Below are 24,091 nucleotides of genomic sequence, written 5' to 3'. Positions count from 1 at the left end.
TTCCAAGGCTTTAGCCTTATGGAACGACCCCGCCATCCCCACTGCAGTTACCTACTGTGTCAAGGGATTGACTCTGACCTAAACCAAAATAATATTTTCATGGACAGGAATGTGCAATAGACACTGATTTGGCCCTCTGTTTCAGGCAGCCTGCTTTTCCTGCGCATGAGGATGAGTTTCAAAGTTAACACTCTGCGGGTGTACTTGGATTTTTCTTTTTCACTGGTGTCCTTCTTGAACCCCACTCTTTCTGCCAAACCCTTCAGCTTCCAGTCCCGGGTTGGTTTCAGATGACCTCTTCAAATGCTAGAGCACTTCCAGAGCTCGAGGTCTGGTGAGAGAAAATACCAGCTCAAAATGACCAAGTAGCCACCGTTTCCCCTGTCTCCCAAGGAGCAGACAACTGCCAGAAACTCAATTGCTAAATGTAATCTAAATCTATTACTTTGTGGCCTCACCAAGCTTCTTGACAGTGATTTCTTTCTATTACTTATCTTTACAGGAATTTCTTTCTTATTACTTGGAGGAAAGGCTAATGTATTCTGCAAAGATTTCTGTCCATCTCTCCTGTGCAAAGCATTCTTGGAAGCCTGCAGTCTCAGCTTTCAAAATCTGGGGCTCCTTTTGATAGCAACCAAGAAATTTCTCTTTTCCAGCTTTCTAAATCATTCTGTTGGACAATCTGATCTGCCATCCACAGCCACATGCCACAGGAGACATTAAGCACCGGTTAGTCATCTCCCATTGACAAAATTGGAGAGTTTTTGTACCATTCTTCTTCTAAAACCATTAAAACCGCAAGTGGTTATTGTTGAAAGTTGCATGCAGGGATTCACTCTGTTGTTAAAAGCGTCATCCTCCTCATGCATGGATTTTCTTCAGCCTGCCACAGTTTTCTTAACGTGAAGAAAGCAGGCATAAACCAGGCTCTGCAGAGCTGTGTGCATTTCAGCACAGCATTGTGTAATTAACACTGTCATGTAATGTGTTTTCCTTTGAGTTTGCCCATTTCACTGAATTCTAGTTTGGGCCCTTCTTTTTTAAAAACACCAAAATATCTCTATTTTTCCTTTTGTGTGCACCCCTGATTTTTTTAATCCTGCTGCTTTGGTTCACTCCCATACCCTTAGCAGCCGGTAATGGAAAACGGGCTGGTTTTCCTGTCTACTGTGTAAAGTGGTTTTCTCGGAGTGTGTTTCTGTATCCTTTCATATTGTTAAGCGTGCCTCCTACTTTGGGACTACCTCGTGAGGCTGATGGCAAGCCTCTCTGAGTGTCATGCTGAGGTGCAAAAAAATGGTTTACCCACTCTGTGACAGGACCAATTCACAGGTAAGGCAAAGCTGCCTTCCCTAGCAGAAAAATAAAACCTTGTAGGCAGACAGTTTATTATCTGCTTGTCTACGGAGGCATCACGGTGTTGTTCATTACAGCAGTGTCTAGACTGCACCGCAGTAATAAAATGTGCTGCTGACACACATACTCATACTCTGGCCAGACTCCTTCCATAGCCTGGTATGTGTGGTACAGCGACGGCCTCCCCTCTTTGTTGAAATTCATCTAATTTTGCTTCATGCTTCATCCTGGAACATAGATGGACCAACATCTCTGACCTAATGCAGTTAATATCTTGGAGAAGCAACGGTCCATGCTGTAAACACCTAACAAACACATACATTGCCTCACGTTGTGATTTTATTTATGGCATATGCAGCTATGAGCATCTGCTCTGGATAATGCATGCTAGAATCTTCTAGTCTATGCATAGCTAGAAATAGCCATGGATCTGGGATGAAAAGGAACTTTTTTGATGAGTTTCTTTCTTTAAATGTAGAAAATTGGTGTTAGGGTATATTTGTCATTTAATTGGTAACAGAACATTCAGCACTGATTTCTTTAAAGTAATGAGAAGAAAATACAGTTAATTTCTTACATCTACTTGGAAGGCTAACACACATTCCCTTTTCTTTGTTAGAAAGGCTGCAGATTTCATTAGGTTATTGAGCTGTGACATACAACAGTTTAAGCTACTCTGCTTCGCTTTCAGGTACTACCATTACTTCTAATCCTACATCTTTCATGTGAAAATGAAGAAAACGTAAAGCACGATCCTGTGAGTGCTTTAATTAAATTTGAAACAAAACCAGGGTAGGCGTAACATGGCATCTGAGTGATAAGCAAACTCTAATGCAGTAGATCTTGTACTGAGGAGTGGAGTTCTGTAGGAATTTTAAGTGTGTATCATTTAAAACCAAACTGCCGACAGATGTTTGCTACAATACTTGTTAGAGGGCTTCGTTATTTTTATAACCTTTTAAATTCCTCTGATTTATAGAAAACGGCCATTTAAAGTCCATAAAACTTAATCCTGACCATGGAATTATTTGCCTAAAACAAAATTTCCTCCTTTTGCTGAGGGCTTTACCCACATGGGGAACTGTTAAAGGGCAGCTGCGTGGGGCTACCTGCTGCCTGAAGGCATCGAGTCCCCAGACTGCTCACACAAGGTCTGCAGGAGCCCCTGCCTCAGGTTCTGAGGGTCTCAAACAAAGTCTTTTTACACAAAAGTAAAGCATGTTCTTCTTTGGGTGCTTCCTGAAGTCAAGCCAAAACCAAAAAGTCTTCTGTGCATGCAGAGTGTGCAATTCTCAACAATCAACAACTTATCTCAAACCCCATTTCCTCCATCACCTCTGATAACACCGTTCCTCTAAGATTTAGCTTCAGTACCAAATTTTGACCCTCATTTATCCGACAGTTCATAGGCTGGCTTAAAAAAAAAAAAATAGTATTGAAAATATTTTTATAATCTAAAAGGGATTATGGGTTTTTCCCCTTTCTCTCACAACAGTGTCAAAGGAAATTTTGTTCCCACTACCAGGTCACTCACAATGGCCACTTACAGCACAAATTTTGGTAGTCACTAGACAATATTTTAATTGCATGGACCTATCTCTTCAATTAGCCACCATGACTAGATTTCATGCTAGGCTGGAGCATGGTAAATATTTGCCGAGAGTGTTGTTTGCTTTTCAGTCATGATGATTAATGCACGTTAATTGGCAATCAACTCAAATTACAGCAGGACAATGCTGGAGACTGGATGTCGGGATTGTGTCAAGATAGATTTTTTCCAAATAGATAGGTTTTATGACAGCCAAATCTTGTTTCAGATTCACAGGTTTGAGGAGTCAAGCTACTCTGCTCCACTGTGCAGCCTCTCTACATTGTGATTTTTGTATGCAATTTTAATATCAAAATTTAACCAACTCAGTCTGACACTCATGATTTGCAAACGTACTCTGCAGCACATGGCTTCGTAACTTTGAAGTCATGCTTTCGGGATCTACCTGAGGTGTTTCAGTTCTTCTTACTATCATTTCAAGAATTTCAGTTTTTGTCAGCTCAGCAGGTGTACAAACCTTTGTACAGAAATGGGGAGAGCAGGTATCTCCCCCCCAGTGCAATGGGTGGCTTTCCTCCTGAGCAGCCTCTTGCTTGTGCAATGTCTCTTCCCATCTTTTTAACATGTGAACAGAACGTACTCCTGCCTTGGGCACTAATTGCTGCTATGCCTCTACTCTGGTTAGAGGAATTCCTTCCTTGAAAGGCAGTGAGTATTGTGGCTCATGCAGCAATCAGTCCCCTTTCCCACAGAGAACTTTCTTTCTGTCTTTGTCCTTAGGCATCATTTCGACTCTAGAAAATAGGATTCCCGTTCCTTTCCTACAAATCAGGGCTCTGGCTCACAATCCGACCTGCTACAACAGCATGGCTGGAATGGAAATATGGGAGTGGAGCTATTTGGTCTAGTTACCAGTTGTTGTTTACTAGAATGCTAAGAACATAATGTTTTAATATCCCAACCCATTATGACCTGGTTTAGATATAACCAAACATCAAAGCTAACCAATGAGAAACAGACAGTACAGCATTGACTCACTCACTGCACTATTCTATAGATGTGTGGAGACATATAATAATTTTTCTGAACCAAAGTTTTATTTGAAAACAAAAATGTTCACAATCTGACTTTATGGCTTGTTTTCGTAGTTTGGCATGGTATATTGTATTGGAAAAAAATGTCTTTAATTAAAAGCAGCCTTTTGAACATTACCCCAGACTTCACTTTTCATCTCCTGTTTTACTGCTTCTCTCCACGTCCCCTCTCCCTCCCACATATACTCCATGTGTTTAACCCACCCTTAGAAACTTTCATTGCTTCCTTCCCAGTTGTTTTGCGAGTCCTCCTCTGAGGTCTTTGTGCCTACACAACACCCTCTGAAGATTGTCCATGCGGCATGTAGCCCCTGCATGCTGTTTGGGGTCTCTTTGCTGTCCCCACAGAGCAGGTGGATGTCCTGCCAGGGCTGATCAGGAATTTCAGACCGACTTTTCTACCCAGCTCACGAGCGCTTTGCTGGTGTCACCAGGAGCTGAAGGGAGATGGTCTCTTGCATTCTGCTAGGGCTTCTGCTCAAGTTAGCAGAGCACAACACTGCAGAAGGGCTGAGGCTGACCTTAAACCAGACAACCTGATCTTGAGATGATCTAGTCCACACCCCTGCTCAAGCAGGGTCACCTTATTGCTGCTTGCCCAGGACTGTGTTGAGTTGGGTTTTGAATATCTTCACAGATGGAGGCTCCACAACCTCTTTGGGCAACCCATGCCAGTACTCAGTCACCTACACACTAAAAAGGTGTTTTCTCAGGTTCAGATGGAGTTTTCTGTATTGTGCCTATTGACTCCTGTCCTGTCACTGGGCACTGCCGAGCAGAGCCTGGCTCCATCTTCTTTACACCACCCCTGTCAGCTATTTATACGCATTGATTAAATCGCCCTCAGCTTTCTCCAGGCTGAATGGTCCCAGATTGCTCAGCCTCTCCCTGTATGTCAGATGCTCCAGTCCCTTGATCATCTTTGTGGCCTTTCAGTGGTCTCACTCCAGTAAGTCCATGTCTTCCTCGTGCTAGGGAGCCAGGATATTTACAGGAGAAAAAGGACAGTCTTCTGGCTAAGGACATTGACTACCATCTGGTACACATAAATTTACCATTTATCAGCCCAAAGTTCTCATAAAATTTTGGCTTTAATCTCTCTTTATTTGACTATTTTAGCTAAAAAGCAGACATAACAATACTGTCTACTATCAGCAGGTTGCTGGATGAAGACACATTTTTGCCAGTGCCCATGCTAAGGTTTCAGGTGCTTTTCTGAGAGCAGCAGGTACAATTACCTGCAATCCCTCATGTGCTTCAGGGTAAATGAGAAGCCAGGCTTCAGGGAAAGCTTCATTCCCACTGCCTTTGCACACCTGCAGCTGTGCCATTGACAGTAGTGGAAGCCTCCAGTCTATGCTAAGATGCATACATCTCAGATGTACATGGCATGTACAGCTACGCTGCAGACGCATGGCGTCACTTTGCATCGAATATGAAGAAATATTGAGCAGATGACTCAACAGAGAGGCCAGGGTCCCAGGGAAGAAAGTATCAAAGCCTACAATCTGTGCCACAATGCAGGTACCTATCGGGAGTAGGATGAAAGCAGTGGAAAGTATTTTTAAAATCATGGCAAGGCCTTCTGGGGATCGCCAAAACAAATCATTTATGTTGCAGTTAATGATGAGTGACATGAAGCCAACTCTGCAGGAAAGGTCTCAGCCCCACCCTTGGAACAATTTAATGACCTGAGGTTGAACAAGGCGGTGTCAGAGCTGTAAGCAAGATATGTGCCCTAGCACTCCAGTAACGTGGATATTCATGGCCTGGCACTGTTTACCCAAGGCAATGTGCTGGGCGCTGCAGATCAACCAAGAGCAAGCTCGGATATTCTCACGCCACAGTCACATCATATGTGTTATGTCCTTCAAGCTGTGCTTGTGGTGCAGGCAGATCATCCAGGCTCACCAGTCAGTTCCAGAAGGATTCTGCCCAACACACAGCTTTAAGAATTCACTTGCTGTTCATACATTTTTTGTGGCCTTCCAGATAAAACGTGTGGGTTCTCTGTATAACATTTGTTCATTGTATGCATGCCATTTTCCGTGCTATTATGCTGCGTCCTGATTACTGTGTGGCCACTTGCAATCTCTGAAATAAGAGGAAATTATCTGAAAATTATGCTTAGGTAAATAAGCACTCAAGGAAATAATGGGAACAAATCCAGTGAATGGCATAATGAAAAGTGTGGCATTTTCTGCTGTAGTTTATATGCTAAATTGTTTGCTTCCATGAATGCAATTATAATACATACTGATTTTTTATTTATTTTGTCATAGGCTGAGTACTTCTATGAGTTCCTGTCTTTGCGCTCTTTGGATAAAGGCATAATGGCAGATCCAACCATAAATATCCCTCTGCTTGGAACAGTTCCTCATAAAGCATCAGGTTTGTGCTGTTGATATAATAAATTGTGTTCCAGTAAAAAATATTCCACAGCCAGTAAAGTCTAAATGTCTTACTATGAGTTGCAGTTCTGAAGTTTATTGCTAAAGAAATGCTTGCCACAGTGCTTGACATTGAACAGTTTGTGAGTGCCTTGCCTGACTACAGCAGCGTATTTTGTCTGAGCCAAGCCACATGAAGCTTTTATGTGTAGATAAACCAGCAGAAACTTGTGCAAAATTGTTGCCTAAGATTCACGTGCATGAATATTATTACTCAAGTCATGCAGCTTTTGGAAAGCAAAATCTTTGATCACTGTGAGGAAGGGTTATCAAATTATTCTGTTTCTCAGAGGTTGCGGTTTGTGGACGTTTTACTTTCAGTTGGGGTCAGCTGTTGTCACCTGACGTTCAGCTCAAAGACACAAGTTCTAGTTTAGGATATTATCGTTTACCGCTTTTCCCTTCCTTGTGCATTCTCAGTCCTTCACTGGAGCTTGTAGCTCCACAGCAGAGGCTGACCCCAAGCCAGCACACGTGCTCCAGAAGCACGGTGGTGCACAGTGAGCCGGGTGGGGTAAACCAGCTTCCCATGAGGGGTTATTGAATCCCCTTTGCTCTGAAGTGGATGGATAACAGTCTACACAATCTGTTCTAGGGCTAATATGTGGTTGTCTCTGGCACAAAGGCGGAAATGTACATCTGGGTGACAGTCGTGTGTTAGTGATCACGGTTTCATGATCAGCCTTAGCAAACCTAAGACCACATGGGAAAAAATGGGAGAGAAGTGAGAAAAGGAAGGAGAGGATGAGGCTGCATGTGGATCCAAGTGTAGCACAGATACACAGGTTTACATCTTTGACTGGTCTTTCTTTCTCTTCTCTTTTTTTAATGTATAAATTGTGAAAGTTTGTGTTTGATATCTTCTGTTTTCAGCTTGTAGTAGAATGGCGTCGAAGTAATGTTGCAGCACAGCTTTTTACTGTGGGACCTGGAATTTAACATTAATGATTGGTCTCTCCATTTGCTGTGGTTTGAATGAGTGGTACTGAAAATGGATTTGGATGAAGAGTGATATAATATTTGCACCGTAATTGCTGTAATTTAATTGATTGCAAGCCAAATAAATTGGCAAGTAAAGACATTTACTCTAAATGTAACTAAAAAGGTCACAAAGGCAAAATTCCTGTTGAGCATTGAGATTATTTCCACCTCCATATAAAGCAGGTGAGATATGTGGGAAACTCTGCACTCAGCATCCTCTACTCTAAGCTACTTTCTCATTTAATTTTTAACTATCTAGAAAGGCTAAACCAAAGCGAACCCCTTCTGATTGTGTTTAGGAAAACATATGATCTACAAGTGAAGGGAGGCCGGGGATGCGATCTCACAGTTCCAGCAGAAGGTCTGTTAACCATCGTGATAGGAGGTGTGATTAAAGCCAAAAAGGTCTTACCCTGTTCACAGCACTGGTACCTCAGTTCCAGGACTAATATGGGCAAGTCCATGGTGTTGCCTCCCATGGAGCACTGCATTTAGTATATATAAGCCATATTTAAGTTCTGTTTGGCATTATAGTGAGGCCAGTGCTTAACAGCAATTGATAATCAGTACATGTATGGTATTTGAAGCACGTGCGCTATTTAACAGTGAGCCACCAGCACGATGGTGGGTTTATTACTCTGCCTGCTAGCTGGCCAAAATGAACTAAGTAGCCTTAAATAAATACATGCTATAAAAATAGTGAATGGTGGCTACTTTGTAGTTATTTCTATAATTTATATGTTCACAAAACTGTGCTGACTAGTCTAGTTTGGCTGAATTTATTGCATTGCCAAATAATTTTTCTACACATATGCATATCAGAAGTTGTTCAGTCGCAAGCTTGTATTTAATAGCAAATCAAGAGTCTTAAGTTATTTCTTGAAAAATTATTTTAGCCTGAAAGATTAGAATGAAGACAATTAAGGAGGAATAAAAGAGGACAGACAGCTGTATTAGACATGAGAGCGGGAAAGTAGAATGAGGATTCTTCCTCATATCTTACTCAGAGGGAGTTGAACTCAGTGGTCTTGTCAAAATCAGTGGACTTTTAAAACTTCTTTGAGGGTATTTGCCTATAACCAATAAAGCATAAGGATGGCTTTAGCGCTTCAAGGCCTGCCTAGCCTGCATTTTGTCTTATGGTCAATGATGGCCATAAGACCTGTGGAAGAGCAAGGGGAGGGCAAGCATATGTGATACTTCTGTTTACCCTCCCAGCTCTGACTAGCTTCAGCTCAGAGGATTTCCTGAGTCTTGATTTGTCTTTTTTATAACCCCACATGGATTACAAATCTCTCTTTCCAGTACTTATCCAGGCTCTTCTTGAGTCCATATAGTCTTCTGGTGTCTTCAATGGCTTTGGGAAGGAGTTCACTGCCTCCCCTTGCATGAAGATCCCCCTGTTGCTGTTTCAAGTCTGGCTACAACAGCTTTATCTGATGGACACTAGTTCTTGTACTGGTAGAGACAGCAGTCAATCCTTACTGTTAGTCCTACTCATGCCAGTCATGATTTTGTAGGTGTCCGTTATATTTCCCCTAATTCTTCTCTTTGCCAGGCTGAAGAGTCGCAGCCTACTGAGTTGCTCCTCATTGGATGCAGCCTTCTTGTCCTTCTCTCAACTTTCTCTGATCCAGTAGGTCCTTAATGAGATGAAGCATCAAATTATCCTCAAATTTAAATTAGATTTAAACCACTTAGGTTCCTTAGACTTATTTGAAAATCCCATCCCCCAATCCCAGGACTGCTACCCAATTTCACGCTCACAACACAGGTATTGTTGCACCTAGCCACATGATAAGATGTTAATACATGGTGAGAGGGATGGAGAAGATGCTGTCCAGTGAGAGTTTAAAGAGCTAGGACTACTCAGCTTGTCCAAAAGATGTTTGAATGGTGCGTGGGTACCTGTCCAGGGAAAAGAGGCTGGCTGCTCTTTTCACAGGGGACGGCCTGCAAAAATCCAGTGATTCAAACGGAGGTCAGCAAGTTCAAAACAAAGTCAAGCAGTTTTGGTAGTGGCAGTGATTAACACTTTGAGCACCACACTGAGGAAGGTCAAACCAGCTATTGGTCTGCACCCAGAAGAAATGCAGTGGCTTGTGGAGCTGGCCCCCTAAGTGACCTGAGCTGGTCCCTCCTGTCCCAGTTTGCACCAACTGGTGCAGTGCTGTGCCAGTGCCACTGGTGCAACCTGATGTGCCAGGCTGCCGACACGGCACCGCCTCGTGCAGGACACACAGGCCCCCAGCCCACTGGTCAGGCTCAGGACACCTCCTCTCCCTGCCCACTGTTGGTGTTGACACATTAAAACATGCGTGCTGAGCAACCAACGGTGCTGAAACTCTCTCCAGGCTCGGTGGGAGAAGCTGAAGCCTGCTCTGGGTGCAGGAGCATCTGTGCTTGCTCTGCCATGCTGATAGAGCGGGACAGTGGGCTGCAGGGCTGTGTATGGACTCCCACTCTTCTCCAGACCCTGCATGCCCACTTCTACGGGGACTGGTAATTCAGAGATGTCCCTTAAGCAATCCCACCCCTGAGACTGTAGGTGGCTTTTGGTGATGGCTTTTGCATATTAACCAAGTGGGTAAAGCAATTGCCTGCAAATTTGAAGAGCTGTGCAGATACACAGGAGTTACTCTCAACCTGCCTCTACTGGAGACAACTTAGGGAACCTTGCTTTCCTGAACAGAAGGAAAAGGCATGAGCTCCCAGTCAAAAGGGATTAAACCTACTTCCTCCAGATCCCAGGAACGCATTCTAATTGCCAGCTAATATTACATTAGATATAAATCACTAGGTTTCCTTAGGTTCCTTTTCAAAACAGTTAAATTTTCCTCCCACCTGCTAGAGCCATCTGCTCTGCAACCCTGGGTGCAAGCACTCCAGAGGATGCAGAAATATAAATTTGCAGGAGAGGCGATTCTGTGGCTTGCGATTCTGTGGCGGGATGATGGCTGGCAGGGAGAAATCCTGAGCTGTGATTCCCTGTCCTTGTTTTTGGCCAGTGATGGGCAAATGTAAACTGCATCCTGAATTTGGGAAGCAGGGACCACACCTGAGGTTTGCCCCGCCACAGCCCTGCTCAGTGCTTATGTAGCCCACAGGAGCTCACGGCCATGGTTCTGGATGTAAGGAACTTTTGCTCTGTGCTTTTTTTTTGACTGTAGTGCTGTTACTGCATGCTTAGCATAATTCCAACAGGCATAAAAAGGCAGGGATTGAGGCAGAGTTTAGGGACTTTATTTCAGCTCTGAACACCACAGATCTTAGTGGGGATCTGGGTGCTCATTGCTCACGGGGGGTCCTTTACTGCATTTCTGTGTGCTTTGGAGTTCAGACATGTGGGAAGTCCAAAAAGATGGATGCTTCCAGGGTGGGGAGTGCTGGAATAAGGGGCTTCCAACCTGTCCCCTCAGACTTTAGCCCTCAGAGATGCATGCCTGGTCTTTGCCCTAGGCATTTAAACCCCCAGCCATATGTCAGGGGAGGTCAGGGGTTTGCTATTGATTTAATGAAGTCTAGATATGACTATAGTGCCATCGTTCAACTTCTGCCATACCTTCCTCCCCATAAGAATTTGCTCAGCTAAGTCACACACATCCCAGTACAAGCACTGATTTCTTGCACTTGCTCTGTAAGAAGGTTACAACAGTTTAAGAAGTTTACTGCATTTAAACTATCTTTGATCCACTGTATGAGTTTCCTTCTTACCACATGCTTACATCCTTTCTGTAACGGTCTTTTAAAAGATCGGTGTGAAAGTGCTTCAACAGTGAAATTGCTTTATAATGAAAGGTGCAACAGACCTTTCAGTCTGTAGGACTCAGCAGAAGCAGAACATGTTTCAACGATAAATTATTCTGTATTCTACCAAGGCAACAAATAACAAAAATGGCCCAATTATGACTTGCAAAACTTTTTACAACAAGCAATTTAAAACAAACCAAATGTTAGCTCAATATTTGGTTCTGAAATCTCAGGCCAGCTTCACAAGAAATGAATGAACAATTTCTGTTAGCTGGATCTAACTTATAAAACAGCTAGGAAGAGCCAATTTTGAAGAAAAGAGATAATATCGTTTCATCTGAAGATTATTTAAGACCGCTTGTGACAATCACAGAGGAGCATTCCATAGCTCTGAGGTATCAGGCTTGCTTCCTCATTAAAATACTCCAGATTACTGGCCTTTATTATTTACTTAAACTCTTTATAGTTCAAAAGTGTTTGAATACATTTCCTGGAAAAGCAATCTCCAAGTATTGCTGCACTTAACAAGTTCTGTCAGAGTGATGTGTCTTTGTCTTCTTTTTAAATATTTGCACCCATGATCTTCTTTATCAAGTGTACCATCTTGCCAGCACTTCGTGGAGTAAGTTTCGATTAAATCAGTGTTTTATTTAAGTATTAATTGCAATGTCCAAAACAGAAAAAGTAACTTCTTTTCCAAAATGTGTAAGGTATTTTTGCAGGAGTTGTGTGAAACCCTGCAAAATTTAGACTCAGAAGTGATCAACTCAGCTTAGAAAATTAAATATAGGCTTCCAGCTTGTTTTGGTGTATCCTTAGCTATCTCCACATGAGTAATTGCCTTGTCTGCAGCCAAGAGTATGTTTGTGTTAAGATCGCTGTCTGTGCTGCGGACTGTTGGGGTTGTGTCAGTAAATGAGCGCCAGCTCATCTCCTGTGTTGCTGTGCTTCCAGTCCTGGGGCTGCCCATGAGTAAGGTGATCTGTGCATCACTGTGTTACAGGTTTTCATCAATGGCACTACTCTAAAGTTTAAATAGAAATATTATTTATATTTTTTAGTATTTTGATGTGTGCTTTTATAGGTATATAGATATATTTGCATGTAAATATAAATATTGTTGTTATTCTCCTTTTAAGTCGTTCAGGTTGGATTTCCTTGCCTTGGAAAACAAGATGGAGTCGCTGCATTTGAAGTGAATGTGATCATAATGAATTCAGAAGGCAATATTATTCTGCAGACTCCTCAGAATGCCATCTTCTTTAAAACCTGTCAGCAAGGTAACATGAGGACATGCTGAAGCACCATTAGAGCTGGTCACCTAACTTTCTTATGTTTCATTCAGGAGAACGGCTAGAGAAGATGGAAATAAAGTGCTCACACAATGTGTAGCAATGGTGGTGAATTCCAGGTTGTTCTGGCTCTGTCTGTGGATTTGCTGTTCATTTACTACACGTTTACTAACCCTTTTCTTACTATCAACTATGTCTCCCTTAGCAGACGGGGTTGGAGGCATTTCTCCTCCCGTTCACAGCTCAGCACATCAAGGACATTGACAGAAATGTATCGTGCCAGAAGCACCCATTGGCAAATGATTTGAGGTGCTTGGAGGAGAGCTAGTCCTGTGAAAACAAGCTGAGGCTAACATTTCCAGAAGTGGTACATAATTTGGGGAATTGAACTTCTGGGATCTGTAGTGGGGATGCTGACTTCAATAAATACTGTTTGTGGCCACAGTTCAACAGTTCCTTAAATCTCAACTTGCATGTACAAACTGAATGCTAAAATCCTAAATCAGAACATTTTTGAAAAATTTGGCTTTACCTTCTCTGGAGCTCAGATGGCAACCTCTTGGGTTTGGGTACAGGTAAGGTGGTGGAAGCTGGCCCTCAATACTTGCAGTCATCAAGCAGTAAACACACGGGGGAATGCACTGGTAGAAGGGCACCATGAAGTTATTGCAGTGTTTACTTGGAAGGGAGGGAATCTGTTTAATCAACCAATCTAAGAACCATAAACACTATGTAATAAGACTTTCTGGGTTAATTTGATACACTACAAACAACTGTAATTATCACTTTAAACTGAGATTGTGGAAATTGAAAAATCAGTATGTAAGATAAGGCAGTTATCCCATGCCGTGTGCAATTGTGTCAAATTAACCCATGGCAGGGCTGATGTACAAAGAGTGAGATTTTTATTCTTCTCCTATTAAATCTTCATTCCCAGTCCCACGCTTTCTTCTCGGCGCTCTTTTCTCTGAGCTACTCGGCTGTAGGGTGGCTTCAAAGAGCGAGCAGTGGGAGCAGGACTTGTTTATTCTTTGAAACCTCACTAGAACTAAATAGCAAAGCTGCTTGTCTCCTTTGAAGCCTTGCTGCTGCCAATTAGCCCAGGGAAAGTGGAGGAGGGGAGAAGTGGGCAGAGAAACACGGAGGAAAATGGGGGCTTAGTGGAAGTAAAATCATACCTTGCATGCGAAGTTGGGTGTCTAATGTAAATACAGCAAAACATTTGCTATCTTTTTCTTTTCAGTTCAGTTCAAAGATACTGAACTTAATAAACTTTGGAAATAGCGTTGGAGTAACCTGATGGGGAAAGCAGTTACAGGTCCGTGTTGAGGAAAAATGTAGCTTAAACAGAGAGGGCTCCAAACTCAGTTTAGTAGTAGCATTCATCCAAGTTAGCATTTCTGTGCTATTAGTTTTTGTTGTTGTTACTATTTTGATATGAGATGTAATATTTAACAATCTATCAGTATTGCATCATATCATAGAATCATAGAATCACAGAATCATAGAATGTTTTGGGTTGGAAGGGACCCCTAGAGGTCATCTAGTCCAAACCCTGTGCAGTGAGCAGGGACACCGCTAGCTAGATCAGGTTGCTCAGAGCCCCATCCAACCTGTCCTTGAATGTTTCCAGGGATGGGGCCTCCACTACCTCTCTGGGCAACCTGTTCCAGTGTCTTACCACCCTCATTGTAAAGAATTTCTTCCTTATATCTAGTCTATATCGCCCCTTAGGAAAGCTGGGAGTGATTATTGTCCCTGTCCTTTGCTCCCAGAGCCAGCTGAGAGATGCGAGGATGATTTCCCAAACTCTAGAGGTGGGCAGAGGAGGAGTTTTCTCACCTCGTCTCTTCCAGCGTGTGCTGAGGTAACCCCCACTCCTGCCCTCTGTCCTGTGAGGCAGACACCACAGTGTTTTGGGACAGATGCTGAGAAGGATAGAATGTCCCTACCAGTTGGTGTTAGAGTAGGGGTGAGTTTCCTTCCCCTGAAAGACATTGTTCATGGTGAGGAGCTCCAATTCCTCCTGCTGGGGCCCCGGTCACTGTTTCCAGTCATTCTTGGCTGTCCAGAAGGGCCCCCGCCAGAGGAAGTGAGGGGAGCAAGGGAGCAATTTTGTGGGAGAGGAGAGGCTTTGTTGTGGCTAAAAGATGGCCACACAAAAAAATTATGTTTTCCTATTTTTCTGTTTGAAATGGTATGTATTTAAGCATGCATTTTCTGTAATGAATAGCAGCTCTGCATTTGTGTACAAAGAGAGAAGCATTTCCAGAAAGAGTTTTAGAGTACAGTGTTGGAACACAGTAAGACAAAAAAGCCTTTACCTCTATTACTACTGCTGCAAACAGCTTTACTTTTAAAGCAACACTTCTTGCTTCATGTGTCTATAGCCTTGGATGGAAGAGCATTTTAAAATTACACCTCTCCTGTTTGTTTGGCAGTTGTACACAGCATCCAGCCATCTGACCAGTACATCAGATTTTCTTTCATAGAATCATAGAATCATTTAGGTTGGAAAAGACCTTTAAGATCATCAAGTCCAACCGTTAACCTAACCCTGCCATCCCACCACTAAACCGTGTCCCTAAGCACTACATCTACCCAACTTTTAGATACCTCCAGGGATGGGGACTCCACCACTTCCTTGGGCAGCCCCTTCCAATGCTTGACAACCCCTTCATTGAAAAAATTTTTCCTAATGTCCAACCTAAACCTTCCCTGGCACTTCAGACCATTTCCCCTCATCCTATCACCCGTTACCTGGGAGAAGAGACCGACCCCCACCTGGCTACAGCCTCCTGTCAGGCAGTTGTAGAGGGCGATAAGGTCTCCCCTCAGCCTCCTCTTCTCCAGGCTGAACACCCCCAGTTCCCTCAGCCGCTCCTCGTAAGCCTGGTGCTCCAGACCCCTCACCAGCTTCGTTACTCTCCTCTGGACCTGTTCCAGCACCTCAATGTCCTTCTTGTAGTGAGGGGCCCAGACTGAACATAGTGTTCGACGTGCGGCCTCACCAGTGCCGAGTACAGGGGCACGATCCCTTCCCTACTCCTGCTGGCCACACTATTCCTGATACAAGCCAGGATGCCGTTGGCTTTCTTGGCCACTTGGGCACACTGCTGGCTTCCTTTTGCTTAGTCTCAGAGTTGCCCTTCGCATCCCACTAAATAAAGAGCTGTAACATGAGTGCAGCAGAATACTGCTCGTAGTTATAGGAGGCATCATTTCCTGTGGCTCTAATCACCTATTAGATACATTTTCAAAAACAGAAGTTTGTGTGTGAATCTAACTAACAGATACATCACCCGCCTCAAATATTTGAAGAAAGGAGAATCATTCAAATTTGTTCAAGTCCCAGGTTATTTTTTCCTCTGTATTAATAGGAGTTACAGTTTAAAGAATCTCTGTGGGCCACAAAAATGTGTCAGGCAACCTGACCCTCCTGAATTTATAGACATCCTGCTACTCCTTACCACTTAACTGCACTTTAACGGCTACAACGGCTTGAATTTGAACTCAGGTATTATTCAGTTGGGAACCGGTGTGAATCAATGGTACATCTTTATGGATGGTAGGTTCCAGTGCTTCCTGATGAAATCAGGTCACAAGGCAATGGAGAAGAAGTAAGGATGCTGTTGGCAGGTGTTGTCAGTCACGATGTTTACAGCACTGTTACACTTTAAAAAAAAAAAAAAAAAGACATGATGCCTATTGCTGTCTAATGGATGACCTCCAAATCTGGGTTGAGATGGTTGCAATAAGATTGCTCTCTGAATTTTGGCCTACCTCAGAGTTTTTTGAAGCTTCTCACTTGGAGTGTCACACAGCATAGCATTGAGATGAGCAGGTCATGCCTACTCTGCTAAAGCTGCCTTGTGGCCCTGGTACCACTGATCACAAGTGATGTTCACTTTTCTAATGGGAGTAGGCAGCCATTCCTGCCTGCTGCCTCCTCTGTGAGAGATCTAGGAAGGTATTTTTGAGCAATCTACCCAGCAGTCATGTTTTCATGGGGTTCCATAGGGTTCGATTTGTTTTGCCTCTTGTTCAATGGACTCTGGTGTTTTGAGGATGGTGATGGTACCCAGAGGTATTTCTTGTCCTTGTATAATGCAGCCAGCATTGATAAATGCTTTAACCAGTGTCTTATCAATAGTTGAGATGTGAATGAGTTGGATGATGATATAGGACCACTGTGCAGGAATGCTTTCATCTTCCTTGCTGGCCTTCTTTCCTCTAGCCTTGAAGCTGACTCTTTCATTTGGATACAGATTTCATCACTTTGTCACCTCAGTACTAACAGATGTAGCAATTAATGCAATGCAAGTTGCACTGCAGTCTACTTAAGGCTGCAGAAATTGAAACTGGTCCTGCATACGGAGGGCAGGTCTAACCAGCGATGCAAGTCCTGCACCGCCTGCTCTTTTCCACGTGGAGGAGAAAGTGCCTGACTGAGCAGAGCATCCTCATTACCCATGCACTTACAGAACAACAGAGCAATGGAAATGCACAGTCTGTCAACAGGCACATCGTGCATTTGTCTGAACACGTGATGAAACCTCTATTTGTGGACTAACAAAAAAGAAACTAATTTCTCTTGAGGAGGTCTTAGCTGAACTTCCATTTCTGCCAGCATTTGCCTGTCTGTAAGCAAATATTTTTACTGTTGTGTCAAAGGGATATATTGAACCTACCAAAAGTTGGCTGACAACCAAAGTATGTAATATCCAATTAAGATTGTCGTTATATTTTATGAAGCGGAGTGTCCAGGAGGATGCAGAAACGGAGGGTTTTGCAATGAAAGGCACGTCTGTGAATGTCCAGATGGATTTTACGGGCCTCACTGTGAGAAAGGTAATCTTAAAAAAAATCTTCTCAACTGTCTTCTTTACCATAAGCTCAAAAAAAACATAGCTTCTCCTAAAAGGATGGCCTTTCTGAAGATTTCCTGTATTTTGAGTCCACACATGTAAGAGAATTATTATCGTCATCCATGGTCTAATGGAAACATTAACTGCTTACAAGAAAGATGTTTTCTCTCTAAGAGATTACGTTTAACAAAAACTGACACGATAGTTAAGCAATCCTTAATCACAGGGAACCCATCTGGTAAAAAGGTTAAATAAAATTCTTCTGCTAATGAAGACTAGCTGGGAAACAAAGCATAGGACTTTTGTTGTTCAGCATTTGTTTATTTGGAGGTAATTTCTGATTTGGAGATCTAATTTGGAGGCAGGCTGACAACAAAGATGAGAAGATGAAGGAAAGAGTCTCCTCCTTTCCATTAGTGGCTAAAAGCTCCAAACAACATTTCCAGGAACAGGGGACCAAGAAATTAAGTGACTTGGCAAGGAAACTAGCTTTTCTTCCTATCTCTGCCTTCACCTCCTCCAGTGGCAGATCTTCCCTGGGGTGACTTGAGTTGGAGCAAACCACTGTGCCTGCAAGGGTTTGGCCAGTTGGGCAGGGACAAAGCCGTGCCAGGATCAGCACCAATAATTTCACAAGATAGATGATGCTGTGCCCCCACTTGGCCGCATGCCTGGATGCTGTTTAACTCAGTAGTATGGACCCAGCCTTGCTCCATGTACCAATTGTGGGCAACCACGAAATGAAGCACTGCCACCTGATGTGCCCTCCTGGGAGAAACTTGTGGGGTGGCCACAATTGCAGAGAAGGCTTGAGAGAGCACAGGGGCTCTGGAGAAGGTTCACGGGGAGCATGCAGGACATTTTGGTCACCAAACCAGGCTGCGCGACAGGCTCCCCTAGCCTAAATTACGTAGCCATGCTTATGCTCAGGTATGCAGAGGGAGAAGGGAGGGTTCATGATAAAGCCTGCCTGGGAACCCCTCCGAATTGCTGACACCTCTGAGCGCAGTCCCTAAAGCAACAGTCCTGTCTGCAGAGCTGAGGCACCAGCTGCAGCGTCAGAGTTCAGTTATAGGTGGGGGGACGGACGGACACGATGACTTCAAATATCCAGAGGGTGTAGGTGGGCACTTTGCTCTCCCCAGTTTGGAATTAAACTGGCAATTTCTGCTTACACACAGATCTGAACATAATTTAATATTCACTTTCTTATTAACTCTCTGTACAAATGGCCAGATGCAAACCAGAGATGTAATTGATTTAACCCACTTAGAAAGACACTTTACAAAGGTGACTTGTTGCATTCAGCAGAAGGAAAAGTAGCTTAAGGAGACAACGTGCCATGTGTTCGAATACCCAGTTGCTATCACACCAGCGATGATTTTTTTTCTGTTATTCCTGCTCCCCAGCGCTGTGTGCTCCTCGCTGCATGAACGGTGGGCTCTGCATTACACCTGGCCTCTGCATCTGCCCCCCGGGGTTCTACGGCATCAACTGCGAGAAAGGTAACCGCCAGCCCAGCCCCCCCAGGCTCCATATTCAGCAGCCTCCCTTTATTCCCCTGAGTTAGTTTCCCTCTAGGAGTGGATTTTGGAAAGTCAGGCAAGTGATGAAGTAAGTTTTAAAAGTTTTGCGATTCTTCAAATAGATGCTCTAGCACGACCTGGGAGCTGTTGGAAGTGCTTTTGCAGCTGAATGTGCAGGCATCCATATACGCCAGCTCTGTGAAGGGTAATTTAGATAATCGCTTTAGTTACGCTGAGAGCTGTGGGACTTACCACAAAAGTCACTTATATTTCTGGCCTAGGAAAAAAAATTACCTCTATTTGAACTCTAGTTTCCTGCAGTAAAATTAGTTTTGCTAATTATTTAGTACATTAATTCGCTGCAGCTGGACACATGAAAAAATAAGCAGGCTATTCATTTTTTTTTGTTGCTGCTTTGTGGCTCAGGAAGGATAAAAAGGAGCCATCAGTTGTTCAGGACAGTAATTTGGAACAGTCCAAGCTACCATGTAGAAAAAACCAAGTAGTTTCCTGCAGAGATATGACTGACCTGCTCATGGCAGAGCAGATTACAGCACATCACGTTGCATTTATTGTTGCAGAACTATATGAAGTAAAGACTAAACGCAAAAGGTCCTAGTGGACTTTCCAGCAAAATAAAGGGAAACTTCCTAGGCCATTCAGTATGCTTGCACCAACTGTTGTTGTCAACGTCCTTCTGACTGGTATCTAGTCCTTGATGAGACTTTTACCTCATTTAAAAAATGTTTCAAAAGTGTACTGTAATGAAATGCTCCCCATATCTTGAAGGATTAATGGGAATCCCAGCTCTTTGCTGAAAAGTCGCGTCTTACACAATGTAAGTAATTTAGCAGGTGAGAGACAGCGTTTGCATCTATGTCACCACACAGCAAAAACTTATAAAGGTTTCTTCCTAGTCAAGGCATTAATTAAGAACTGTAGTGAAGTACGCTCTTGTAGAAGGAACTTCCAGTCCTAGGTTGTGCTCCTTTTATCAGACATTGGCAGTTTCAATAGCAATAGAGACTTGATCCTTCAACGAGCTTTACATGTGAGGATTGATAAAGACACAACACATTCTGTCCCCGGGGATCTCATTGCTGGGTTGTTCACTTGTCTCTTTCTATACTGACTGGTGTGTGTGCCCGTGTAAAGCATCATGTAGGAAAAACCACGTTTCAGTCTTCTTTTGTAAACCAGGTGGAAAGATGTTAATGCAACTTTTTTAAACCTACCCGATGTTTGTTTATGATGAGCAGCAGAAAGCATTAAGGCCAAGTCAGACTGAGTTCATATTAGTGACTTAGTTTGTTCCTGTTTTATTTGTTTCAGCAAACTGCACAACAACCTGTTTCAATGGAGGAACGTGTTTCTATCTGGGAAAATGCATTTGTCCTTCGGGCTATGAAGGAGACCAATGTGAAATTAGTGAGTAGCATCTCCATGTGCTTGCTTTCACTTACTTACATCAGCTTATTGGAGTGTTGGTGTCTGAGTGATGAAGTGCTACCTGCCTCTGCTGGGCTCACAGCAAGGGTCTCACGTGGCAGGTTGGGGCCCTTGGAGAGTCAGGTGCCACATGCCTTCAAATGAGTTTCCTACTGATAAGTTTGACTCATTGCTAGACCATCTCATCTCCTACCTTGTTTTGTTTTGGTTAGTAACTGGGCTTGGTATTAGCCCTCAAGGTGTAAGTACGCAAGGAATACTCTGCGGCAGACAGATGTGCTGCTGTGCCAAGCCTGTGTGGAGCAGCTATTTTCAAAAGTTACAGCAATTTGTACTTGTGCACAGCAGATTAGGTTTGAGCCCGCACCTCTGAAAAGGGCTACTGTAAGCTGAGGACAGAAGGGTTTGGGGTAAAGGGAAGACTGAACTGTAAGAGCTGAGAGCCTTCACTTAACATATTAGGTTGCATTCACATGGCAACTTGAAAATCTGTGTCACAAACATCGAAAGACTTGCTATTTTCAGAAGTTTAGTATCAAAGAAATTCACAATATTTTAGCTCATGGTTGATCTAAGTGTGCTGTGTAAAGCTGGGGGTGGAGATACGGCCAGGCTGGAACAGACCTGGGAGGTCAGCTGTCAAGTATTTGATCTCACTAAAAGAAGAGTTTTCTCATAGCTCGGTTAAATCGGATTAATTCTATAGTTCCTCAGACTTGAACAGAGTATGAGCATTTCAGTTTTGAGAACATATACCCAGGTCGTTCTTTCTGGGCTTAAAGCTTCTAGCAGGACACTGTGCGAGGAGCTTCCCGGCCGTGAATAATCTCACTGGCGTTCCCCAATGCACGTCTGTGCACATTCACAGGAGCACGGAGAGCAGCATTTGGCCTGGGAGAGCCCTTAAGAGCTGATTTCTTAATATACATCGGTAGAGACAGGCTGTTCTTAGAGTTATGAAGTTGGTATCATCAAATAATTTGGAAACACATGGAAATAAACTCTACTGCTGCCAATATGGGACAATAAATGAATTAGAAGAAAGAACACTGATACCTTAAGACCTACATTTTGCACATATTTACATGTAGATAAACAGTAGACCTATATAAATGTTTCACCATATCTCTATGCATTAAAAGGCATTTTACCTAATCAAAACTGGAGCTAAACAGAAGCAGTAAATTAGTAAAGGTTGCCCTCTGATAGAAATTCAGATCAGATGTCAGCAAGAACAACCGTGTGGGTTTCCACTGAATTTACCTTTGCTTATATCAAGTTCAAATTTGACACTCTGACAGAACCTCATTTCTTTCTTCAGTCCCCAAGAAGTCAACTGCTGATACTTCTCAGATGATGAACAAGGTTTGGTTCAAAGTTTGAGAAGCATGTATTTTATGTCAGTAGTCAGGTTTTTTCAGGAAAATTCTTAGAACTGATATTACAGTGCATATAGTTAAGGGTGCTCCACTTAATTGGTCTGTTCCGGGGGCTCTTAAGCTCATTGTTGTCTACTTCTATTTGGGATAGCTACAACTGACTTTGGCTTCTTGCAAAGGCTTACCTGTGCAACTCAAATTACATTAATTAAAATACAGGCAGCAAACTAGTTTCTGTACAAAAGAAAAAAAAAAATCAGGATCAGAGTATGCTAACAGCTAAATTGGGATCGTGTTGATGAGAGCAAGGAAAGCTATACACTTGCCTTGGCTTTTTTAAAGCTGGGATGGCAATTGTTAGGCTGTGATTGATGGCTGCTCCCACCTCTGGGCGCTGCACCAGTGCCAGCACAACAGTGGAAGACTGCAAGTTGATGGCTGCTCCCACCTCTGGGCGCTGCACCACAGTGCACAGCCAGCACAACAGTGGAAGACTGCAAAAAATGCTAGATGAGGCTTAGAAACACCAGAGAAGAAACACAGCTCAGTCTCTTTTCTTAGATCCAGGGCCAGCTGCATTCAGTCATGGGGGTCTTGAAATAACAAGGGGAGAAACAAGCCATCTTCTGGAAACTGCAATTTTTTTTTTCAATATTGTTTAAAGATTTCGAGTGCTTGTCTAATAGTTGAATCATTCTCTAAGACTCCCGGGAAATGTACTGGACCGAGCCTACAATGCTAACAAGCATTCACAGTCTTCCAGATTTTTTCTAGCTGTAGCTACGCATTGTCATTAATTAGTGTTTCAGTTTGAGTCCAGAGAGTTTTATTTTGTTTTGGATTCCTCCCCCATTTGTCACCAACTGTTTTGTTCCTTTTTCCATTTCTCAGTAACAGAGAAAGTTATTACTCTCTCCTTCATTCTGTGAAAATGCCTTAGTCCAAAGTTAATTGAGCTGCCCTGAGCCAAATATTTGCCTAATGCAACTCTGGAAGTTGGTATCAGACTCTTTGACCCCATATTCTCCAGATTTACTTCAAGAACTAGGAGAATCCCTGGGTTTCCTTAGCATTGCTCCTTTTGGTCACTAATGACTTTGGATCCAAATAAGAATACCTACAGATTCCCTCTCCAAAGGCTTCTGCAGGGAAATAGTGCTTTTGCAGAAACTCTCCTTATCGTGGTTTGTTCCATCAGCTGGTTATGAATCTTGTTTCAGGGCTATTAAAATAGTTTTTCACATTAGGAACAAATGTTTCTTTTATATTGGCAATACAGACATGCATCACAGAAGTTTGATGGGGTCGAGAGCTGAGCAAGTGCTACCTGGGGTATCGAGGCTGTGATCCTGAGATGAGTTCATTTGCTGAGGTTTTCAGCACAGCAAGCCAGCAGCAGAAAGGACGAGTGTTGATAATTTAATGATCAGGTGCAAGTCTCAGGTTTAAAACACCCTTTTAAAAAAAAAAAAAAGGAAAGGAAGCTGTTTGCCTGCCCCAGGTTCCGGGTTTTGTTGGCTCACAGATTCAGGTAAACATTAGTGCTAAATCTAGGGAGGGCTTTTTTTAATCACTTTTCTGAAGAATCCAGGAAATGTTGTGGGATTAGAAAAGATGAAAAAAGGTTTTGTATGACAGTAAGAAAAGCTGCACTGGTGCTTATGGCCACCAAGGAGGGAAGGGTGTAGCTCTTGATGGCCCGAGAGTGCCCCGGGGAAGTGGCAGTGAGCCTCCCTCAGCCTGGGGGTGACCTCACTCATGGGGGCTGTGCTCACCCTTAGAATCATAGAATCGTTTAGGTTGGAAAAGACATTTAAGATCATCAAGTCCAACCGTTAACCTAACCCTGCCATCCCCCCACTATACCATGTCCCTAAGCACCACATCTACCTGTCTTTTAAATACTTCCAGGGATGGGGACTCCACCACTTCCCTGGGCAGCCCCTTCCAATGCTTGACAACCCTTGCGGTGAAAAATTTTTTCCTAACGTCCAACCTAAACCTCCCCTGGTGCAACTTCAGACCATTTCCCCTCATCCTATTGCCCATTACCAGGGAGAAGAGGCCAACCCCCACCTGGCTACAGCCTCCTGTCAGGCAGTTGTAGAGGGCAATAAGGTCTCCCCTCAGCGTCCTTTTCTCCAGGATGAACAACCCCAGTTCCCTCAGCTGCTCCTCGTAAGCCTTGTGCTCCAGACCCCTCACCAGCTTTGTTGATCTCCTCTGAACACGTTCCAGAAATGCAATGTCTTTCCTGTAGTGAGGGGCCCAAAACTGAACACTGAACCCTTCCTAGAGACGAGTGAAGATTTAAGTAGTTCAGCAATGCAGACAAATTCTAACAAGGGATTGACGGTCTGGTGATGGGAGACTTGGCATTAAGTCTGAGGCAGGCTC

At 43.3% G+C, this 24,091-nt stretch overlaps 1 protein-coding gene across 1 annotated transcript in view; it reads left to right on the top strand.

Annotated features, from left to right (window-relative positions):
- WIF1 (WNT inhibitory factor 1) overlaps nucleotides 1-24,091 on the top strand; it is a 38,905-nt gene that overhangs the window by 8,215 nt on the left and 6,599 nt on the right. Inside the window, exons 2-6 of the mRNA XM_009634301.2 lie at nucleotides 6,282-6,390; nucleotides 12,320-12,460; nucleotides 17,228-17,323; nucleotides 18,750-18,845; nucleotides 20,199-20,294. Coding sequence (XP_009632596.2) covers nucleotides 6,282-6,390; nucleotides 12,320-12,460; nucleotides 17,228-17,323; nucleotides 18,750-18,845; nucleotides 20,199-20,294 — 538 coding nt within the window. The remainder of the gene's footprint in view (nucleotides 1-6,281; nucleotides 6,391-12,319; nucleotides 12,461-17,227; nucleotides 17,324-18,749; nucleotides 18,846-20,198; nucleotides 20,295-24,091) is intronic.

This window comes from Egretta garzetta, unplaced genomic scaffold (genome assembly GCF_000687185.1).
Source record: "Egretta garzetta isolate BGI_Z169 unplaced genomic scaffold, ASM68718v1 scaffold792, whole genome shotgun sequence".
Taxonomy (NCBI): Eukaryota; Metazoa; Chordata; class Aves; order Pelecaniformes; family Ardeidae; genus Egretta; species Egretta garzetta.
Note: the sequence above shows the minus strand (reverse complement) of the source record. Positions and strands in the feature narration are given on the sequence as shown.